At 39.2% G+C, this 21434-nt stretch overlaps 1 protein-coding gene across 1 annotated transcript; it reads right to left on the bottom strand.

The window, feature by feature from the left end:
• Positions 1 to 13266: 13266 nt before the first annotated feature.
• On the bottom strand, positions 13267 to 20261 carry LOC110801077 (uncharacterized). The gene is made up of 5 exons (XM_022006397.2): positions 14262 to 20261; positions 13916 to 14169; positions 13750 to 13833; positions 13591 to 13674; positions 13267 to 13508 (listed from the first exon to the last, which is right to left on the bottom strand). Exons 1-5 carry the CDS (start codon positions 15340 to 15342, stop codon positions 13365 to 13367), a joined length of 1647 nt encoding a protein of 548 aa, XP_021862089.1. The 5' UTR covers positions 15343 to 20261; the 3' UTR covers positions 13267 to 13364.
• Between the last annotated feature and the right edge of the window lie 1173 nt (positions 20262 to 21434).

Raw genomic sequence — 21434 nt, 5'->3', positions numbered from 1 at the left:
CCATTTGCACAATGGGGCCTAGATATCATCGGTCCATTCCCCTCGGATGTGAACCAGGAGAAGTGGTTGATTGTAGGAGTCGACTATTTCAGCAAATGGATTGAAGCCGAAGCAGTCTCATCCATCACTGAGCCACAAGTCCGCAAATTCATCTGGAAAAACATCATCACAAGGTTCGGAATACCGAGGCTAATGGTCTTCGACCATGGCAAGAAATTTGACAACACACCACTGCAGAAGTGGTGCAAACAGTTCGGTATCCACCTCGCCTACTCAGCAATATGCCACCCTCAGAGCAACGGCCAAGCCGAAGCCGCGAACAAACTTATCCTCAACGCACTCAAGAAAAGAGTCGAGGATGAAAAGAACAAATGGCTAGAAGAGCTCCCTGAAACACTTTGGTCCCTTGGGACCACCGAGAAGGAAGCCACGGGGCAGACGCCTTTCCACTTGGTATACGGTTCCGAAGTTGTCATCCCCGTGGAGATCGGAACAGAAAGCTTGAGGATCCAAGCATACAACAAGTATGATGGAACCCAAGGACAAAGCAATGAACAACTTCTGTCCGAAGCCCTAGATCTAGAGGATGCTCGGGACGAAGCCAGAACTCTCAACGCAGCCTACCAGCAAAGGGTTAGCAAGCACTACAACCGAAGAGTCAATGCCATACCTCTAAAGGTCGGCGACCTAGTGCTCAGAAACGATGCGACAGTTCAAAAAGGAAGGATCCACGGGAAGCTCTCGGCAACATGGGAAGGACCATACATCATCCACTCTGAAAAGAGGACTGGCACCTTTATGCTTAAGCAGTTAGATGGAACAGTCTTGAAAAACCATTGGAATGCCGATGTTCTCAAGAAATATTTTGTATGATCTCATCCCCTTTGTAGTCCAAGTAAGTTGTTTAATGAGAAGAGGAAAGCCACTGGCACCATGTGTTTCATTAAACTTATCCCTATGTCTTTTCTTCTATCACTATTTTTTCATACATGCATGTTACTTCAGATCTGATCAATCCGAAGCTAAAATCAATCCGAGACAGCTATTCCTTGGACTCTAAAACCCAAGAAATAGCTAACTCAATCCAACCCGCAAGGTACCGTCCAGAATCCCCGGATTCACGATACCCATGGAAATTCCGTTCGCAACAAAGTCTCTCGAGTAGTTATAAAGAGTTCGGCTCAGATCCACGGATCCCCGAAGCTCATAACTAAGAGTGAGGCTTGCGACTTCTTTCCCAGGTTTCCGAACCACAAGAAGTCGGAAGAACGGAAACAGACGTTAAAGAGCTCAAAAGTAGCCTCTTAACAGATCCACGGATCTAAAGAGCTCAGAAGCAGACTCTAAACATGTCTACAGACGTTAAAGAGCTCAAAAGTAGCCTCTTAACAGATCCACGGATCTGAAGAGCTCAGAAGCAGACTCTAAACGAATCTAGACTTTAAAAGTCCAGAAGTTACCGAGCTCCTCAGCAAATCTACGGATTTGAAGGACTCAAAGGCAAAATGAGCCTCTTAGCAGATCTACGGATTTGAAGAGCTCAAAAACGAAATTCCTAACAGAGGGAAACCAGCATTTCCGAGGAAATCAAAGACTAAGGTCCAAAAGCTGCCAGCCTTCTTAAGCAAATCCACGGATTTGAAGAACTCGCAAACAAAGAGTTTCCTAGAAAATCTACGGATTCAAAAGCAAAAAATAAAAAAATAAAAAATAAAAAAAATAAACTCGAAAACACAAAAGTTGAGAAGATCAGCCAAATAACAAAGCGAAGTCATTTTTCATTCAATATCTGGGGGGAACAAGTATGATTACACCAACTAAAGCTCCGAACAAACCGAGGAACCCTCAAAAATTGAAGGCAAAATGACCTTAAAGCTAAAATCGGCAGCCATCAACAGATAATTCGGCCTACCGAAGTACAAGGAAAGCAAAAAGAAATTATTAAAATTACAACGCAGAGCCGAGGCAAAAGGGGGAAAGTCAAGCACATGTTCGGAGGTCCTCAACTGGAACCGACCGACTCTGAAGAAGACGACTGCCCGAATCCCTAACTCTTGTGAACTTCGGGATTAGTCCCCTGAGGAGTAGCTTTCGAAGAGCCTCCAACAGTGGTATCACCTTCGGAGTCCGCCTTGCGAGCTCGATCCTCCTCAAGAGCCCTTTGACGCTCAGCCTCGACTTCGTCACGATCGGCCTGGCACTCTTCCAGATGATCCTTAGCCCTCATCCAGACAGGAATCTTCTCGTTCCAAGGAAAATGAAGCATGTGCTTCGCAAACATCCGCCGAGCACCTAGGATCCCATTCCAATACTGTTCCCTACACTGGTCAGCCAGCCCTCTCCTGCTCCAGCTTCCGAATGAGGTCATCCTTCTCCCGAAGCTGAAGTTTAAGAGTGGGAACTTTGTTAGCTTCATTCTGGACCAGCTCCCAATTCTTGACAAACTGCTGGAGCCTCGACTCCTCCTCCTTGCTCTCCTTCTCTGCCGCCTCAAATTCAGATTTCATCTCTTTGAGAAGTCTATTCTTTTCTTCCAGTTCGCCCGCGAACTTGGTCTGGTGGACATATCTTTCTTCTCTTTCTCAAAGAGGGCAATCTTCTCAGCATCCTCTTCAACTTGGAAGGTGAGCTTGCCAACTTCGGCCCTGATCTTCTCCGCAATAGCTCGAGCCTCGCGACTATACTGGAGGTACAGTTGCTTGACTTCCACAAGCTCGGAGAGTAGCTGCCCAGCCTTCTGGTCCAAAATAGGAATATCACGAGCATAAGCCTCCTGATATTTCTTCAATTTCCTCTCCTCAACCGAGCTACACTCGGAGGCGAACGAGGACCAGAAAGCAGCCTGGAAAGAAGAAAAGATAAGCAAAAAAAAAATCCAACAAGAAGCATAAACGAAGGAACCATACAAAAGAATCCCAACACTTACCTCATTCAGGTAGTATTGGGCCATCATAGTTGGATTCCTCTCCTCGGCCCCAGGAACCCTCCACTGCGGATTTGCCCAAAGCAGGTTCTCCCTAGGAGCTTCGGGACCCACCAACGAGCCCACATGAGCTAAAGGATCCTCCCCCAGGACCGAAAGCCTAGCATACCGAGCCATTGCTTGACGAACCTCCTCAGGGATCCTCTTCAAAGGAACGTCGGAGCACGGATCAGCATGGATCAGCCTGTCCAAAGCCGAAGTAGTGGTATAGCCCAACGTCTCACGAGGCCTCTTCGTCCCCTTACCCTGCTCGGATCCATCCCCCACGAACCATGTGGAAAGAGGATCAACCTTTTCAGCCACCGAAGAATCAGGCATGGCCGCATCGGAGCCAGTAAGGTCCACCATCATCTTGCGAGAATCCTTCGGTCCCTCCAGAGGGACCTCCTCAGCAGTTTTTCCCCCCTCGGGAACAACGGGGTCAGTCTCAAACGCCTCCATCTCTTCGGTGACGTCTTGAACCAACACCCCCAAGGGCGTAGACGACTTCAACGGAGAAAGTGAAAGAAATAATGCCCTTGGTCCAAGTATGCATTCTATGTTAAGTCTAATAAGTGCGGTTCAGTATTAATTAACAAGTTAATAATTCAGTGAGATCAAGTGAGCTGAATGCCTAGCTAGAGGCCGCTTCAGTTTAAGTGGAATTAATGATATTAATCCACAGCTTACTCTTGACTGAACCCGTAGGGTCACACAAATAGTACGTAAACGGATCAAGTATTTAATGGCATTAAATACTCCATCTATGGATATTCGGAATCGACGGATCTTGGTTTCAGTGGGAGCTGAGATCGTCACAGGCAAGAAATGAATGCTCCGGAAACGATGATATTGCCGGAAACGGGAATATAGATCGTATCGGAAATATAAATATTATCCAAGTCGTAGATGTTGCCGGAAACGGAAACATGGTACGTATCGGAAAATATTATCGGAAATGGAAATATTGCCGGAATCGGAAATATTGCCAGAAACGGAAATATTGTCAGAATCGGAAATATTATCGGAATCGGAAAATAATTCCGGAAACGGAAATATTAAATATTTGTTCGAAACGGAAATTAATTCCGGAATCGGAAATATTAAATATTGTTCGTATCGGAAATGAATTCCGGAATCGGGAAATTAATCGGAAGCGTATCGTACGAATTAGCATCGGACGAGGCCTGCCAGACGAAGGCCCAGCACGAAGCCGGGCCACCGCCCAGCAAGCCAGCGCGCCACAAACGCACCAGCCAAGGCTGCGCCAGGCCCACCGCAAGGCAGGCCCAGCGCGCGCCAAGGCTGCGGCAGCGTGTGGGCTTGTGGCAGTGGGCTGCGAGCTCGCGGGCTGCGCGCGCGCGCATGGCGCCCCTCGTGGGCTGCTGTGCGTGCGTGTGTGTTTGTGTGCTATACGAATCCTAAAGCAATCAGGTTTCGACATATGATTTAATTCCTAAACCTAAAAGGATGAATTAATTAAATAAGAATTCTATTAGGATTCTAGTTTAATTAATTCGTATCCTAATAGGATTACGATTCCCTTTCCATACCTCTATAAATAAAGGCTAGGGTCATTATTTTGTATAGAGTATTCAAGTATTCAAAGTGATTTTTGAGAGCAAAAATTCAGTCATACAATTGCCTATACTAGCCGAAAATTCTAAGTACCTTAAGGGCGATCCTAGTTGGTCAAGCTTAAGGCGGATCCGGACGTGTTGTGGACTATCTACGGAGGGACGACACTTGGAGTCCTAAAGACTTGTTCTTGTTCGGTTCGGGCGCAGCTAGGGAAGGCACGCAACAAAGTGTATGCATCTAAACTATGCTAAATGATTATGTGTAAATAATATGTTTTCCTGGCTTTATGGTTTTTCCGCATGATTTATGAATTGTCATATGTATCATAACCTAACAGTGGTATCACGAGCCTCTTATTATTTTCATAATCTAAATTGCATGAACATGGTTAAATATTACAAATTTGCAAGAATTAAAAGGGGTGATTAATTTTCGTAATTGTTAATTAATTGCAAATTGCGTTTATTTAATTATATGTACGCAGTTTTTCGGCAGTTTCTTCGTTACTCATCCAAATCGAGTGATTTTTGTGTCAATTCCGCATGTAAAAGGCATTCTAAAATTTTGACAAAAACAATATTTTTCGGCCGAACCCAGAATTCTCAAATTCGAAGCCTAACTATGACTTTTCGGAGGTTTTAGTTTTTCGAATGCAAAATTTCGTAAATTTAAGATGTTAAATTAAATATTTGCGATTCTTGTTGATAAATCCTGAATTTTGATTGACCTACAGTATATGTTTAACAAGTTTGAATGCCTAGCCTTGTTAATTATGCAATCTAATTTGTAATTATGATTAATTTGTTGAAAATTGGAATAATATAGAATTAATTTGATTTTCATAATTAGTTATAATTTAATTAGATACCTATGATTAAAAACCACCATAAAAATTTTAAATATGTTAAATTTTAAATTTTTATGACCTAGACTTGAATCCATGTTAATCGGAAATCAATTAAATAATAAATTTTCGATTTTTCGCCCTAAAATTATGAAATTAATATTATTTATTAATTTGTCATTAATTTTGAATATAAATTTTGATTTTTTATGCGATTCGCTCATATAACTTGCACGCACAAAGCAATGGACGCTACGTGTTACCCTTAAGGGGTGTTGTATAGTGCGGGCATGTGACGACGAGCAAGGGAGCTCGTCGCCCATGCGGTACGAATGCAATGAGCAAGGCCATGGTGCACGAGCACAAGGCAGCAGCCCTGCCTTGTGTCGTGGGCTGTGTGCAATGGGCGAATGGGCGAGGGCGAGAGCAAGGCACGAGCAGTCGCGTGTGGGCAGCAAGCGAGCTGCGCCATAGCACGCACTGCCTCGCGCAAGCGTGCGGAGCCTCGCGCGCAGCGAGCGCAAGCTCGCGTGCCACGAGTTCTACGCCCAGCATCGATCGCTCGCGCGCAGCGAGCGCTATTGTGCGTGCGACAAGCGCTGCGCCCAGCGATGGCAAGCAGCGTGCTTGTTGCGACGTGCGACGAGCGCTGCGCCCAGCGATGGGCTGCGGCAGCATGCTTTTTGCGTCGAGTGCTGGCGCGCGCAGCGAGCACCAGCTCGCGTGATGCCTTGCGATGGTGAGCAGCAGCAATGCGACGCAGCGCATGGGCTGCGCGCACATGGCCAGCGATGGCTGTGTGCGTGTGGCCCATGGGCGTGCGTTGCGTGGGATTGTTGCGTTGCGATTAGATCGTTTTGAAATTTTAATTTGAAATTTTCAGTTTACGTAATTTTAATTAATTTTAAAATTAATAATTTAAATTATTTTCTTGGATTTTAATTTTGAATATTGTAATTATAATAAATTTTATTTATTCTAATTATTTTACTAAAATTAAAATCATGAATTAATTTAAATACGACTGAAATTAAATTAAACTTTTTGGATTCAATTATAAATTTATATGAGCTTTAAATTTTAATTAAATTTGTATGTTTCCGGTTAGACTAGAAATACATTTTTATGTTTAAAATTAGTAAAGCATATGAATTTATTGATTTAAGTGGGAGCCCTTTTTAGTCATAAACTCTTGATTAGGTCTACAAATCCTTAAGGTTAAAACAACTTGATTAGAATTAATAAGGACTGAATAATTGGTAGATTATTGGTGCCCTTGATTAATTGCTGCAAATGTTTACGTGATGCATAATGTGTTTTACTAACCAGCTATGTGGGCCATTCATGTTAATGAATGGGTGAATGGTATATATTGTATATGTACTGTTTTGCAGGTTATGAAGTGACTAGTATGGCCCAAATAGGATAGAAAATATGGTCTGCGTACCATTAATTTGAATGTAATTGGTCTAAAGTACCAAAGTTGTTTTTCAATTCAAATATGGTCTGCGTACAATCAAATAGTTGTAATTAGTTTTAATTATAGCTTATCCTTTTTGAAGAAAATGGTGCCTCCCACGGAGATTTTCAAGACGGACTTTGAAGTTAAAGCTTCAAGATGAAGTCGGGCCATACTAGATCACATTTATCTTATGCCTGTTTTAAGTTATTTATTGCTTTTAAATATGTCTTAAAATGCATGAGATCAAAGCTTGATTATGTTGCAAGATTAAGGATTTTAGTTCACTTAAAATCTAACCAACATAGTAAGAGCCTTAAGTTCCAAACTTAAAAATTGAGTTAAAAGGTGACATGCCAAAATATACACTTGCTTGGATATCCTTTACATCAATCTAGTAATAGTTTTCGCTCAGCGAGGTGTTACTTATTGGTCCTAAAGGGGCAAGGTACACAAATAATTGTGAGTACATGTTAGTTTTGTTGAAACTCAACGATATAAGTAAGGAGTCCTTTTATGTCGTGGCAAAATCGATAGGTTTACCTAATAAGTTCTTAGACGTACCTATCAACCAAGAATAGTTTCTAGACTATTAGCAAAAGGCTTTTGCTTACCTAAGATGTTTTAGGATTAAGTCGACAAACTGTGCTTAATTCTCCAATGATTTTAGGATCTTGGAATCATTTTATTCACACCTGCCGGAACAATAAATTCGAATAAAATGCTAATAACTTGTTGAAATTGCATGATTGCTTTAATTTTCAAGTTATTACTCATGATAAATGTTTAGACTTTGCATGCTTCAATGTATGTTTTAATTATTGTTTATAATTAAATATCTTGCACTGCAGTAAATCCTTTTAGAAAGGTAACAGTAAATTTCCTCGATTGGTAGTGAATCCAAGAACGATTCACGGAAATGAGAGAAAATGAGCAATTTAAAATGTACGTTTCTTTTAGCGACTTTTATGGTTGTTTTCGAATATCAAAATCGAATGGCAAACCAATTGGTGCTTGTGAATTCAAAATACAATGTAGTTTTGAGATCATAAAGCATTGAGTTTAAACGCTCAGCTTTACCAATGGTTAACAACCTAAAATATTTTTTCCATTTAATTCTCGAATGAGTCTAGTCCCTAGACATTCGAGTAGATCGATGCTTAGAGAACTTTAGAAACTTCTAGTAAGATCATCTAGTTGAAACAAAATATTCAACATAAATTAAAATGGTAAAGAACCTTGTTGGTGACATTGGACATGTCTAACAAAGTATAAAAGTCAACACTAAAGAATTCAATTCTTAAGACTATAAGAAAGGGTACAAGAAATAGGAAAACAAGGAACAAATGAAAGGAGTTTACGATTCCGTTTCTACCTATAAGTTTATGTTTAAAGAAAAGTGACCTAGCAATCAAACTTCCTTGGTATCATATACCGCTTGAGTTTCTTACTTCGGTAATAACTCAAACAATGGAAGCTAGGCTACACTAATGACCTACAAGTGGGAAATGAAGCATGGCAATGCTACATTAGTTGTAGGGTCATCTAGTTTGTTTTAAGTCCTTTCAAGGCTGGAACTAAATGGCTATTTTGTTCCATAATCAGCATACCTAAATTTCTGCTTCAAACACAAAAAGACTCACATTCACAAGAACAAAAACAATGTTTGTTTGTTTGTTTATTTGAATGAAATGGTCATTTACGGGATGAGTCAATATGCTTGATTAAAACAAACAACTCTTTAACAATAAAAACTTTACTAGTTTCAAATCAACCCCTTGATTTGAGTTCCACTAATCTTTGGCATTGTAGCTTAGACCATATCAACAAGTTAAACTTCAAAAGCTCTATTTTGATGGACTTTTGAAAGTTCATTGATTTCTAGATCAATTTAAGACGACTAGTCTTACTTGTTGAAAGTAACAAAAGATATGAACTATTGTTAGAACGCCTAGACAATAGAGTTCAAAGCTAAAGAAAGATTTTATGACTTTATTATTTCACATGGATTTGAGTGAATATAGGTTTATTTACTCAAATGTGATATAAGTTGAATCTGTTTGGCTAGTTCAAAGATTCAGAAGTATAAAATCCACTTGGCAAGAAATCATAAAGATCTAGATTAGATCATGTTGATGATTACTTGAGACCAAATATGATCATCAATGATTGTGTATTGTAATTTCACAATCTAGGTCCATAAGATATGGCATATCTTAGTTGGAATAATCGAAGTCAATTAGTACTTGATTCGATTAATGATGAATCATAAAGACTTTTCCTATAATTTCTAAAACAAAATGCTCAACTACCACCAAACTAAACCAAATTCGTCAAAGCTATTGAAAAGTAATTTCAGAATAACTTTTCATAAAATATATCTAGAGAGTTGCAAAACTCAGTGGGAGCTTAGTGTTTGTCATTCGACACACTAAGGCCCAAATATAGATATATGTTTCATTGTGATTTATTCAAATGAGACACAAGGGTATTGTTTCTACCACGAATTTTTGAGAACATAATGTTTGTTTGCTCGAAATAATGTCCTTTTAGAGATTCGTTTCCAAAATGACAAGTGGGAGAAAATAGACCTTGAAAGTCTTCGAGGCGAACAACAAACATAAACGGACATTCCGGAGGCTTTTCGAAGTGCTTCAGAAAATCCGAACTTATTCTGTAAGGACTTTAGAAGTGGCTTTAAAGAATAGACATCTCTTAGAAGACTTTACAAGTGCTTCAAGGAGAACAGAATATTCAAAGTACTTTCAAGTGGCTATTGATATTCTATTGTTTGAAGTTCCATACCCAAGTAGGCATAGAGTTCAAGTCACTGAAACAATGCAATTCTTCTTGAAGATAGTGAAGAAACCTACAACTTACAGTCAAACTATTATCATGAAGATTAATGAGTTTGTGACCTGTAAGAAAGCTATGACGAAACCCAGATTCCCTAAAATGGTTAGAGGCCATATATAGACTCAAATGTTTTAAATGGTTAGAGGCCATAAAACATACTCAATGTTTTGATGACAAAATTGAAAATTTGTTGATTTGCAAGAATAGTTTCACACCTATTGGTTGCAAGTTTGTTTTAAGGATAAAAACCATCAAACATGAAATTGTGTTCACACACAAAGCGAGATTAGTTGCTAAAGGTTACAAGCAAATTCATGGTGTGAATTGTGTTGAAACCTCATGCATAATCGTAATGCTCAAGTCTATAATTCAAGCAATGATTGCATATTGGTACATATGACAACTGGATGACAAAACGTATTCCTCAATCAAATGTTGGAAGAAACTATGTACATGGTATGTCATAGGATTTGTGGATCCAAATAAATGCTTGAAAAGAAAAGCTAGTTTATGAAATCTAAGTACAGATTTAAGCAAACAATTGGGAATTAGAAATGTATTTTAGTGAAGCTAATAAGTATTTTAGTTTCATAAAATGTACATGATTCTTATAGATATATAAGAAATTTAGTGGGAGTACATAAAACTTAATTGGTCCTTTGTGTATCACACACATATCTCTCTATTGTGAAATAACATTCAAATGCTAATGACTTAGATTTGAAATTATTCATCAATGATGGACCAAGGCGAAACTTAGTACATACTGGGTATTAAGATCTATTTACAAAGATCTTATATTAATGTTTTAGATTAAGTAATGGCATTTACTAAATCAAACACGAAAGACTCCATTGGAGATATTCGACCCATGTGAATAAATCTAAGTAATGAATGTTTGAACTATGTATAAGCATTTACTAAGTTAAACATCAAAGAATCTAATGAGATTCTTCACCTATATTATATGTCAAAGAATTTAGTTGGATTCAGTATCTACTGTAACTGAATGAGCTAAAGTTACATGAATAGAATTCAATTGGGAATTATTCTGCAAAAGAATTTATCATGTATATAATATAATATAAGGATCGCCAAAAACGTATCGTATGACTTTAGGCATGACGAACATATACCAATCTCTATTGATCTAAGTGAAGATCAACTAGATTGAGATCAAGAACACTTATGGTACTTGAAAAGGTACATAGGAATAGTTCTTGATTCAAGGAAATAAAGATATGCTAAATATTGATGCTACACGCATAAACACTGGCAAAGGATCAAGCAAGACCCTTTGGAGTTAACCATTGACAAGGACGAGCTAAAGAGCATCGTGTTTTGAAATGGCAACATGGATTGAAGACCATGAGTTGTTGCGTGGGAAATTAAAATAATAATTTCTATGTTCTAAGATACAGCTGGAAAGTCTTCCACATATCGGTGAACTGCTTGGATAAGCAAATCCAAACAAAGCATCACTAGCAACCTAAACAGTTGAAGTAAAAGTACTTATTGCCTAAGAAGCAATAAAACAGAGTTGTTTATATTAATGAGTTCTTCATTGAACTTGGGAAGATCACATGTCTGTTGACTTAATGGTTCTTCATTGCAAAATGCGTAGTACCACTAATGTAGCAAGAAAGACTAGATCACAAAATAAACATACTCAAAAGATCTTATCATCATATCTCGAAGAACATTCGATGAAAAGGATATTAAGATTGGCAAAGCATGATAACTAAACCTATGCAACAAGTGAGAAGCAACACTTACATTGTAGCACTAAAATCAAGCATAGCTTTGAAATTCCATGAACTGTTTTAGAAGATGGGTTTGAGGCCCATGGTTGTAAAACATTGGGGTTGAACATTTATCATATATGAAATGTATTTTCATATTCCATTTAATCTTGGTTTAGTATTAAATGGTGAGTCCCTTCAATTTGACGAAATATTCAAGATAGACTGTCAGGACCAGTCCTGTGACTAAGAAATGTCTATCAAGTGAACTTGAATGTCAAAAGTTGAAAATGGTCCCTGGTCGGAGTTGTACAAGGCCACTCGGAGAGCTAGAAACTGTGAAATGCATGGTCGTGCTCGGATGAATCATAGGCTATGATTATCTGTTTATTTGATCAGTTGAACTCTGAAACCGAGAAACACCTCTGGACATAATAAGGATGACAACTCTTACCTTATGTTCAAGAGCAAGCATCGAGCGACAAAGGAATTAGGAAATGCACACTTGTCCCTAAGGACAAGTGGGAGACTGAAGGAAATAATGTCCTTGGTCCAAGTATGCATTCTATGTTAAGTCTAATAAGTGCGGTTCAGTATTAATTAACAAGTTAATAATTCAGTGAGATCAAGTGAGCTGAATGCCTAGCTAGATGCCGCTTCAGTTCAAGTGGAATTAATGATATTAATCCACGGCTTACTCTTGACTGAACCCGTAGGGTCACACAAATAGTACGTAAACGGATCAAGTATTTAATGGCATTAAATACTTCATCTATGGATATTCGGAATCGACGGATTTTGGTTTCAGTGGGAGCTGAGATCGTCACAGGCAAGAAATGAATGCTCCGGAAACGATGATATTGCCGGAAACGAAAATATGGATCGTATCGGAAATATAAATATTATCCAAGTCGTAGATGTTGCCGGAAAAGGAAACATGGTACGTATCGGAAAATATTATCGGAAATGGAAATATTGCCGGAATCGGAAATATTGCCGGAAACGGAAATATTGTCAGAATCAGAAATATTATCGGAATCGGAAAATAATTCCGGAAACGGAAATATTAAATATTTGTTCGAAACGGAAATTAATTCCGGAATCGGAAATATTAAATATTGTTCGTATCGGAAATGAATTCCGGAATCGGGAAATTAATCGGAAGCGTATCGTACGAATTAGCATCGGACGAGGCCTGCCAGACGAAGGCCCAGCATGAAGCCGGGCCATAGCCCAGCAAGCCAGCGCGCCACAAACGCACCAGCCAAGGCTGCGCCAGGCCCACCGCAAGGCATGCCCAGCGCGCGCCAAGGCTGCGGCAGCGTGTGGGCTTGTGGCAGTGGGCTGCGAGCTCGCAGGCTGCGCGCGCGCGCATGGCGCCCCTCGTGGGCTGCTGTGCGTGCGTGTGTGTTTGTGTGCTATACGAATCCTAAAGCAATCAGGTTTCGACATATGATTAAATTCCTAAACCTAAAAGGATGAATTAATTAAATAAGAATTCTATTAGGATTCTAGTTTAATTAATTCGTATCCTAATAGGATTACGATTCCCTTTCCATACCTCTATAAATAAAGGCCTAGGGTCATTATTTTGTATAGAGTATTCAAGTATTCAAAGTGATTTTTGAGAGCAAAAATTCAGTCATACAATTGCCTATACTAGCCGAAAATTCTAAGTACCTTAAGGGCGATCCTAGTTGGTCAAGCTTAAGGCGGATCCGGACGTGCTGTGGACTATCTACGGAGGGACGACACTTGGAGTCCTAAAGACTTGTTCTTGTTCGGTTCGGGCGCAGCTAGGGAAGGCACGCAACAAAGTGTATGCATCTAAACTATGCTAAATGATTATGTGTAAATAATATGTTTTCCTGGCTTTATGGTTTTTCCGCATGATTTATGAATTGTCATATGTATCATAACCTAACAGAAAGAACAACAGTTTCCTCCACGAAAGGTTGATCCACGGGCGGCGGCTCCGGAACCACAACACTTTTCAGTTTCTGCCCTGGCAGAGGCATGAAGTCCCGAAGACTCTTCGGGGGAGGCATGTCCAGAAGCCGTTTCCTGAAGAGCCAAAACAACAGAGTTTAACTTCATTGAAAAATAAATCGTGAACAAGAAAAACTCGCCAAAGTCAAAGCCATACCTTCTCCGAAGCCTGAGAAGCCTTCTGTTTCTTCAGGAGCACCGAAGACTTCAGCAACGTGCTACCTTTTCTCTTCTTCTGCTCCTGCAAAAACAAAGAAGAACAGCATCAGCACCCGAAGGAGAGCAAGGGTGAAGGAGTAAAAACAAAGTAAAGTACCTGGATCCTAGATAAGGAGGTATCTATCCGAGTCGGGGACGAAACCGAAGGGGCGGCACGCGGCGCAGCGTCAGTCCCAAGACCCTAAAAACAAGGGTCAGGACCGAGACGTTAGCCGATGGCCAGCCAAAGCACGAGCAAAAACAGAAAAAGTGAGAGTGCATACCGGATCCGAAGTTTTCTCAAGAGGACGAAGAACAACCTTCACCGGAACAGCTTCGGGGGATGAAACAGAGTCAAAGGGATCAGCTCGAGCTTCGGCAATCCGAGCAACACCCGCAGGGGACAGTACGTAATCCTTCAGACGAGGATTACGGGGATTCTCTTTCCCAAACTTGTACTCGGGAGCCGAGTCGTGAATGGTTCGCAAATCCAAGGAAATGCCTAGAACCACAGGATCGATACGCTCAAAACCGTACTCTGCAAAAACAAATTATAAATAAATCAATAAAATTGAACAAGAGAAGGGGGAAAAACGCACTGAGGCACGGTCCCAGCCGAAGGAAACCTACCCCTGTCAAATACCCTGTTGAGACCGGCGACAACAAGAATATCCTTCCGAAGTATGTAGTTAAGGTTCGGAAGCCAGCTAGCCGGTAGCTTATAATTATCTTCCCGAGCCAGAAACCACTGGAGAAGGTCCACATAGTGCTGATGATTCCGATCCGGAGAGCCCACCCCCGACATGTCAGGATCAGGTTTCACGAACCATTTCGGCGGGCGGTAGAAGTTAGGGTGCTTCGGATCCGTCGGGACACGAACAAGCAACCATTCCGTTTTCCAATTGTGATCGGAGCTGAGGTAAGGGTAAGCCGTGATATAGTTTGGCTCGCCTTTCCTCCGAGACTTCTTATTAACAATAGTCCACCAACCGTACCCATCACCCTTGGAAGCATGGTTGAAAGACAGATCGTGGAGGTCCTTAAAAATAGCCACGGGACAGGGGAAGTTGACAAAATCACACACCCACCGAAATCCGATGATATGCCTCATAGACTTGGGAGTGAGTTGAGCCAAACTGATGTTGTACGACACAAGGAGCTCGGAAATGAATGGATCTAGAGGGAAGCGAAGACCATTCTCCAAATGATGGGTGTACACAGAAATGAAACCCTTCGGCGAATGAGTCACGCGAGGACGCTCCTGTTCGGGAAGTTCACACCAATACCCTAGAGCATGCTGGATCCCATATAGCTCCTCGGCTTTCCGATGGTAGGCTCCCAGCTTCGCCTCCACCAACCAGTCACCACTCACTGACTTTTCCAGCGGACCGTCAATCTTGGTAGTCTCATGCAAGATCGGCGCAAGCTTTCCCTTCGGATCTGCCTCAGACCAGTGAACCGGAAACTCAGGATAAGACCGACGATGATGATCTCCTGAAACACTGGCCTTCTTACCAGAAGCAGCACGTTCAGACCCACTGAACCCCCCAACAGATCCCCCCTTGGAAGCATCCCAACCAGTCGAAGCCTTCTTCGGCTCCTTTTCCGAAGGCCAACCCTTCGAAGGGTTCTGCACCCTTTCTAAGGGGACATCTTCCCTCTCACTAGATGAACCACCAACGAACTTACCCTTGCCCTTGTTTTTAGCCATGGTCGAAAAGACCTAAGTCTAGGGTTCAGATTGGAGGGTAGAAGAAAGAGCAAGAAAAAGAGCGAAATTCACAAGCAAATTACCTTCTTCCGAGGCGGAATTCGCCGGCAAAGCGAATGAAGCTAGTTCCCGAAGACAAAAGCTAACCGAAGACCGTAGATCTGAAAAAATTCGAAAGTTGCGATCGCCGGAAAAGGAGAAAACTTATGTGAAAGAAAGAGAAAGTAAAGTTTGGAGGGAAGTTGCATAGTATTTATAGAAGAAAAGAAAGGGCGCATCAAGTTCCTCAAAACCCACGATCTCCACTAACTCAAAACAAGTCCCAACACTTGTCATCAATGCAAATCATCTCTTTTTCAAAAAAGAGAGGGAACTTTTGGAATTCTTACAGTTGGAAACCCACCCATTTAATTCTAAATGGGTCGGGTCTGGGGGCATGTTGTTTGGGCTCCCAATTGAATACCAATTGGGCCACTAAGTCCAAAGCTCAATGGCTCAATACAACAACATCAAACCCACTACACTCCAAAGGGGCTATTCAGCCATCAACCAAGGCCCATGGCCCAATAGCAATAAATGACCTATGGGCATTTATTATGCAAACACTATAAATAAGCCGCCAAGGCTCACACCTCAAGGTACGTCCAATTTATCGTCTTAAGACCACTCTCTAGAGAACTTCTCTCTCTAGAATCCGAGCATCGTTCTTACTTAGGCATCGGAGGGGCTTTCCTCGGAAACACCCCCGAGGCTAGTAACTTTGTCTTTGTGCAGGTGAATTCGGACATTACTCATTCAAGCTAGCAAGATCTTCAACACACTCGAAAGGGCTTTCATTCGAAGCCCATTGTTCTATCCACTTCAACACCTGAACACTTATTGCCAAGAAAGCATCAAGTAGAAGGTCCTGAGCCCACAGAGAGTCGTGCTTACACTGACCTCTATCACTTTGATAAATAGAAAACCATTATAGGAAGAAATTGTCAGTCTCATTGTAGCTGCTTCAATTTTTTTGCAAAAAAGGATGCAGTATTCAGAATTCTCACCAATCATAGGAGCCACACCAAAACAACACCCTTAGGCTAGATTTTTGTAGCTTTTACTGTGTTACATGAACATGCTTGAAAAGCATTTAGCTCCGCTAAATAGAATATGTGACGGGAATTATTTTAACCAACCTTTTGAAGTTATCCAAAACCTACCATTGTTGTTCATCATGCGATGGAAGATCTATTATGGGTTGGCTATAAGTACATGAAACATTTGAGAATAATTTGGAAGTTTCTATGTCTATGTCTTTCTTGTTGTTCTTATCTATTTCACCACCACCTTATTATATATGGCCATTATCCTCCTCGCCATTTGTTTATCACAACAAAGGAGATCTTGCAACTATTAAATGAATGTTTCTCAATACTTATCACTTGCTAAAGTTGCACTGTAGGTCTATAGCTAACCAGGTCAAAGATATTTTGGACTTTAGTTTTAAAAGGGATAGTTCTGCGGTTCTCTGTAATTTTAGAGAAATTCTAAACAAATGCAAGTGTGCAACCTTTCTCCAGATTCATGAAGTAATCTGAAATGGTTTATTCTCGGTCACAGACAATGAGAATAGTTGTCGAAATAGTGAAAGAGTAGTAAAAGTTTACTATAAGTCATATACTTATTAGCAAGCTACTATACTACCAAATCAACTTCATGATGGAAATTCATTTGTGCTAAATCAAATTCGCTCAATTAGGGTCCAATAGGAAAACAAAAATACCATCATGTCAATACATTTTTGGGGAAACCACCACTTGATTGGTATACTAACTTACTGTGTCTTATTGTTTATTCAAGTATCTAGTACAACCTAGTGTTCTCAAACACGACCTACCAAGTACAAACTCAATTCCTAACTGGTACGTTGCAAAACTTTAAGACCATTTATTTCATAGGCAAGTTCAAGATCCTCCTCCCCTCCCTATCTTACACCAGAACATTGCCTTCTAATTCACATGATTTTAGAGAAATACAGCTTTGCAACAAGCCTATTGCATATGATCTTTAGGAAAGCACCTAAGGACATGTATAGTATGGGTAGAGGTAACTGACTAACTATTAAGACAATGTACAGACCTCCATTAACCTTGTAACGTCCGTATTCTACACCGGGAAACCAAATGTAATATCACTCTTTCAGAAAATAGTGACATTTTTCCAACCTAGTAGCAACATATGTTCAATGAGTGGCATATATATCCGAATAATTCGATAGACATTGGAACCTCAAGCATGTGCAAACCGAGCTCGATACAATTCTATATTCTAATCTATTTCCGTAAGGTGACAGTCTTTCATTTCACAAATCCAACCCCAAAACTAACCAGAATTGATGCCAACTCAATGTACAGTAAGAAAAGCAATCAAATCAAGGCACCAAGTAGAGTTTGTGAAAATAGACTACTCTATTACAAACTATGTAAATATAATATATAACAAAGTAAGTTAGATGACTTGGGCATGCATATGAAATTCACAAATAAAGCCCAATTTTTTCAAAAATTAAAAATCTAATAAAATTCTGTAAAATTCATCAAATTATGAGATTGTTATTTAGTTTTATTGATTTCTTAATTGGTATGAGATTGTTAACATTATGCAGTAACCTAATGAAAAACAAAGTACATTGAGGAATATGGAGCAAAACAAAAAATGAAAACCCTAAAAATGTGAATTTGATGCTTAAATTATCAAAATGAAGCATAGAGAAAAGGAGGAATGTTGACTTACTTCCTTCGTACGTTCTATCCAATTTGACACCAATAATTCAATCCCATACCAAATTTGCAAGCTTAAGCTGCCAACTAAGCACACTCCTTCCCTTATACAAACAGTTCCTTAAAAAAATCAAATATGTTAATCACTCTTTATTATAAACAAACCTATAAACGTAATTCGAATTTCGGTGTCAAATTAAGCACGACAGAATCAAGAAATTAAAACTGAGCAAGACAAAAATGACCCAGAAAGACGAATTAAACAACAAAAGAGATCTCAAGACACATGGTTCCTTCATTTATGTGTTTCCTTAGTGGATCAAGAAATCAATTCGAATTAAGGTTTCAAATAAGTAAAAAAACCAATACAAAAAAAAACCCAAGATCCATCGAATAAAAATATGAATTAAACATCCAAAACATCACCAAGATCCACGAATTCAAGCATAGAAAGGGAAGAGAAGAGAGAATCATACAAGGGAGAAAAAGGACAAAGTGATAGTGAGGAAGTAAAGGTCACTCGTCATTGTTGGTAGATGAATACAGGGAGAGAAAAGGCAGCATCAACAAGAAGAAAAGCAAGAGGAAATTAAAAGTAAAGGTGAAACAGGGAAGCCGAAGAGCGGGAAAGAAGGATGGTGGTTGAGATGAGTGAGATTGGTGATACGTGTCGTTTACCGTATTAAATTAAAAACCTATCTTAGACCTTCAAAAATATTAACAAGTAGTAAAAGGGTAAGAAAGAGTCGATCCCACGAAGAGACTACTAATTCTAACATCAAAGTTTAACTAATCAGAGGTTTAAAACCAAACCGAAATAATCATAGGATACACAACTTATACAATTATTTACCTATTCACATAGTGGGGGGTGTTTAAAATTCATACTAACAATCTAAGTAAACATTAAATTACTAACTAAACAATTATTTACAAATGACAAGAAAACAAGCCCAATTGGTATGGTTTGATTATAGAGAAATCAGACAATTTAAAGTTCCTTCTTCCATGTACCAAAATCTCATTTAATACTTCGTTTGGCAAATAGGTCGTGGATTTACCGCCGCGATAAATCCAACCCTAATAAACTTGTTTCATTAGAACAGTTTATATACTTAATAAAATTAAAGTGATCCGCTCACTCCTAACAATACTAAGTTGTTTACTCTAAATAATCACTTAAGGCCGCGTCAAGTAGTAATATAGCATAGTCTAATTACTCTATACCTGTAATCGTGCACTATCACAAATATAAAGATCAAACACAAAAAGATGAATCCAACAATCATATAACTTGAATAAATACCAAACTCAATATTAATCATGAAATACTCAACGTTTTTCAAGTAAGACCACTCCATGAACATCAAAACTGAAAATTAAATCTGATTGTAATGAATTGTAAGTACAAAGAAACACTATAAAAACTCTTAATTGAAGATAGAGAAAGAGAAAACTCATTGATTAGGAACTAGACCGATGCAGCAGCTGCCTTCGGGTCCGCCGTCAATGGAGATCGCTCACCTTCAATACTGTCAACATCAACAATCCAATCTCACAAACCCTCCTAATTTTTTTGCTGTGTTTTCTGTGTATTTCTTGACGGTTTGAGTAGCAATTTTATAGGAGATAACCCCTAGTTTGAACGGGAATATCGGAACTAGAAGATCGGCATCGTGAGTTTGTTGTTTGATGCGCCGAGAAGGAGGGCGAAAGATTTGCCATGTTTGCTCTTTTGGTGGTTACTGGAACAGAAAGTGTGAAATTTGGGTGAGGAAGAGAATGAGTCAAAGGTGACTCTTCTAACTTCACGTGATTCTTCATTTGGGTGGAGATTTTAGTGGCCCATTCATCATTTCTTATTTCCTTTGCTTTGCTTTGGACTCTTTCAATGTTTATGATGGGCTTTAGCTCTTTCAAACTTCTCCTTATTGATTGTAATTGGTAATGACCCGTGAGCAAATAACGGGCTACAGTTTCTCACGAGCTTAGCACCTGCTACATAACCAAGTACTATTTAAGCTAATTTAACAATAAATATAAGACTAAGAAAAAAATATACTTATAATATTAAAAGTAATTAAAGACCTAAAATAATAAATAAAAGATGACTACATTGTTAAAATAAGGGAATAAATATATGGTAAATAATGCACTTATCAATTGGGCACGTGGCATCATCCTAAGGGCGAGGGTAAAATGAAATTTACATTGTCTGTAAGGAAGAAGACAGAAAAAAAGATGAAGGAAAATGGGATTAATTTTGTAATCTAACTATTGTGTGAATAGTAAATCTAACTTCTCTCTTTTATAAGTGTTAGGATTACTCAATAGTGCACTTACTATTTCACGCCCATTTTGTGCCTTAATATTTTTTTTGTCTTATTCTTATCAATAATGTGGGGACAATTATACACTCGATCATTTTGCTACCATGTGTCTCCCTTTTTTTTCCATCTTTTGCCTTTTCTTTCTTCCTTTTGTTGGGAACACAATATATAACCTATTCCACCGAAATTCTCCTGTCACTCTTTCTAACCTAGCTTTCCTCCGCCCTCTTCTCGTCTCCCTTATCAATGTTGCTTGTGAAATGCTACAATATCAATGACACAAATATTGTAAACGTATGTATGATTTCATACTATCAATCACATGCAAATCGATATTTAGCATTGCTTTTCTAGCATTTAACGTAAATTTGTAAATGTCGATATTTTTACGTAACATTTTTGCAAAATAAATTTATATACGAGTGTGTACGGTCCAACAACTAGTATCCATTAAAAGTATTACTTTGTATGAAGTACTAACTTATTAATGTATATATTTATATATACTTCTATTAATCTAACATCTAATATATATATATATATATATATATATATAAATAATAGAATCAGGATCCGGTGAGAACTAACCCTTAAGATGAGAACTGAGAACCAATCTCAGCCCTCGATCAATTTAATCCTACGATCCACATCTCACCCGAACAAATAAAAAAATAAGGGTAATCTGGTAATATCGCATTGTTGAATGACCTCCTCCCCCTCAACCCGATTTTCAGCTTTCGTTTCTCTCTCTTCCCCTGTTTTCTCTCTCCTCCTACAAATCCCCTCTCCTCTGCAATTCACGTTCACCCAGTTCATAGCTTTGTACTTCTTACATTCGCATCTTCTCTAATTCATCATTTTTTCGTGAAATTAAGTAAATTAGGGTTTATAAATTTTTTATTTTCCAGTATTTTCCGCTTTGTTTGCTCTTTCTTTTTAAGTTATTGCAATTTTGTTTGCTAAAATTGGGGTTTGTTCATCTCCGATTCCTCTAATTCTT

This window comes from Spinacia oleracea, chromosome 4, assembly GCF_020520425.1.
Source record: "Spinacia oleracea cultivar Varoflay chromosome 4, BTI_SOV_V1, whole genome shotgun sequence".
Classification (NCBI taxonomy): domain Eukaryota; kingdom Viridiplantae; phylum Streptophyta; class Magnoliopsida; order Caryophyllales; family Amaranthaceae; genus Spinacia; species Spinacia oleracea.
Note: the sequence above shows the minus strand (reverse complement) of the source record. Positions and strands in the feature narration are given on the sequence as shown.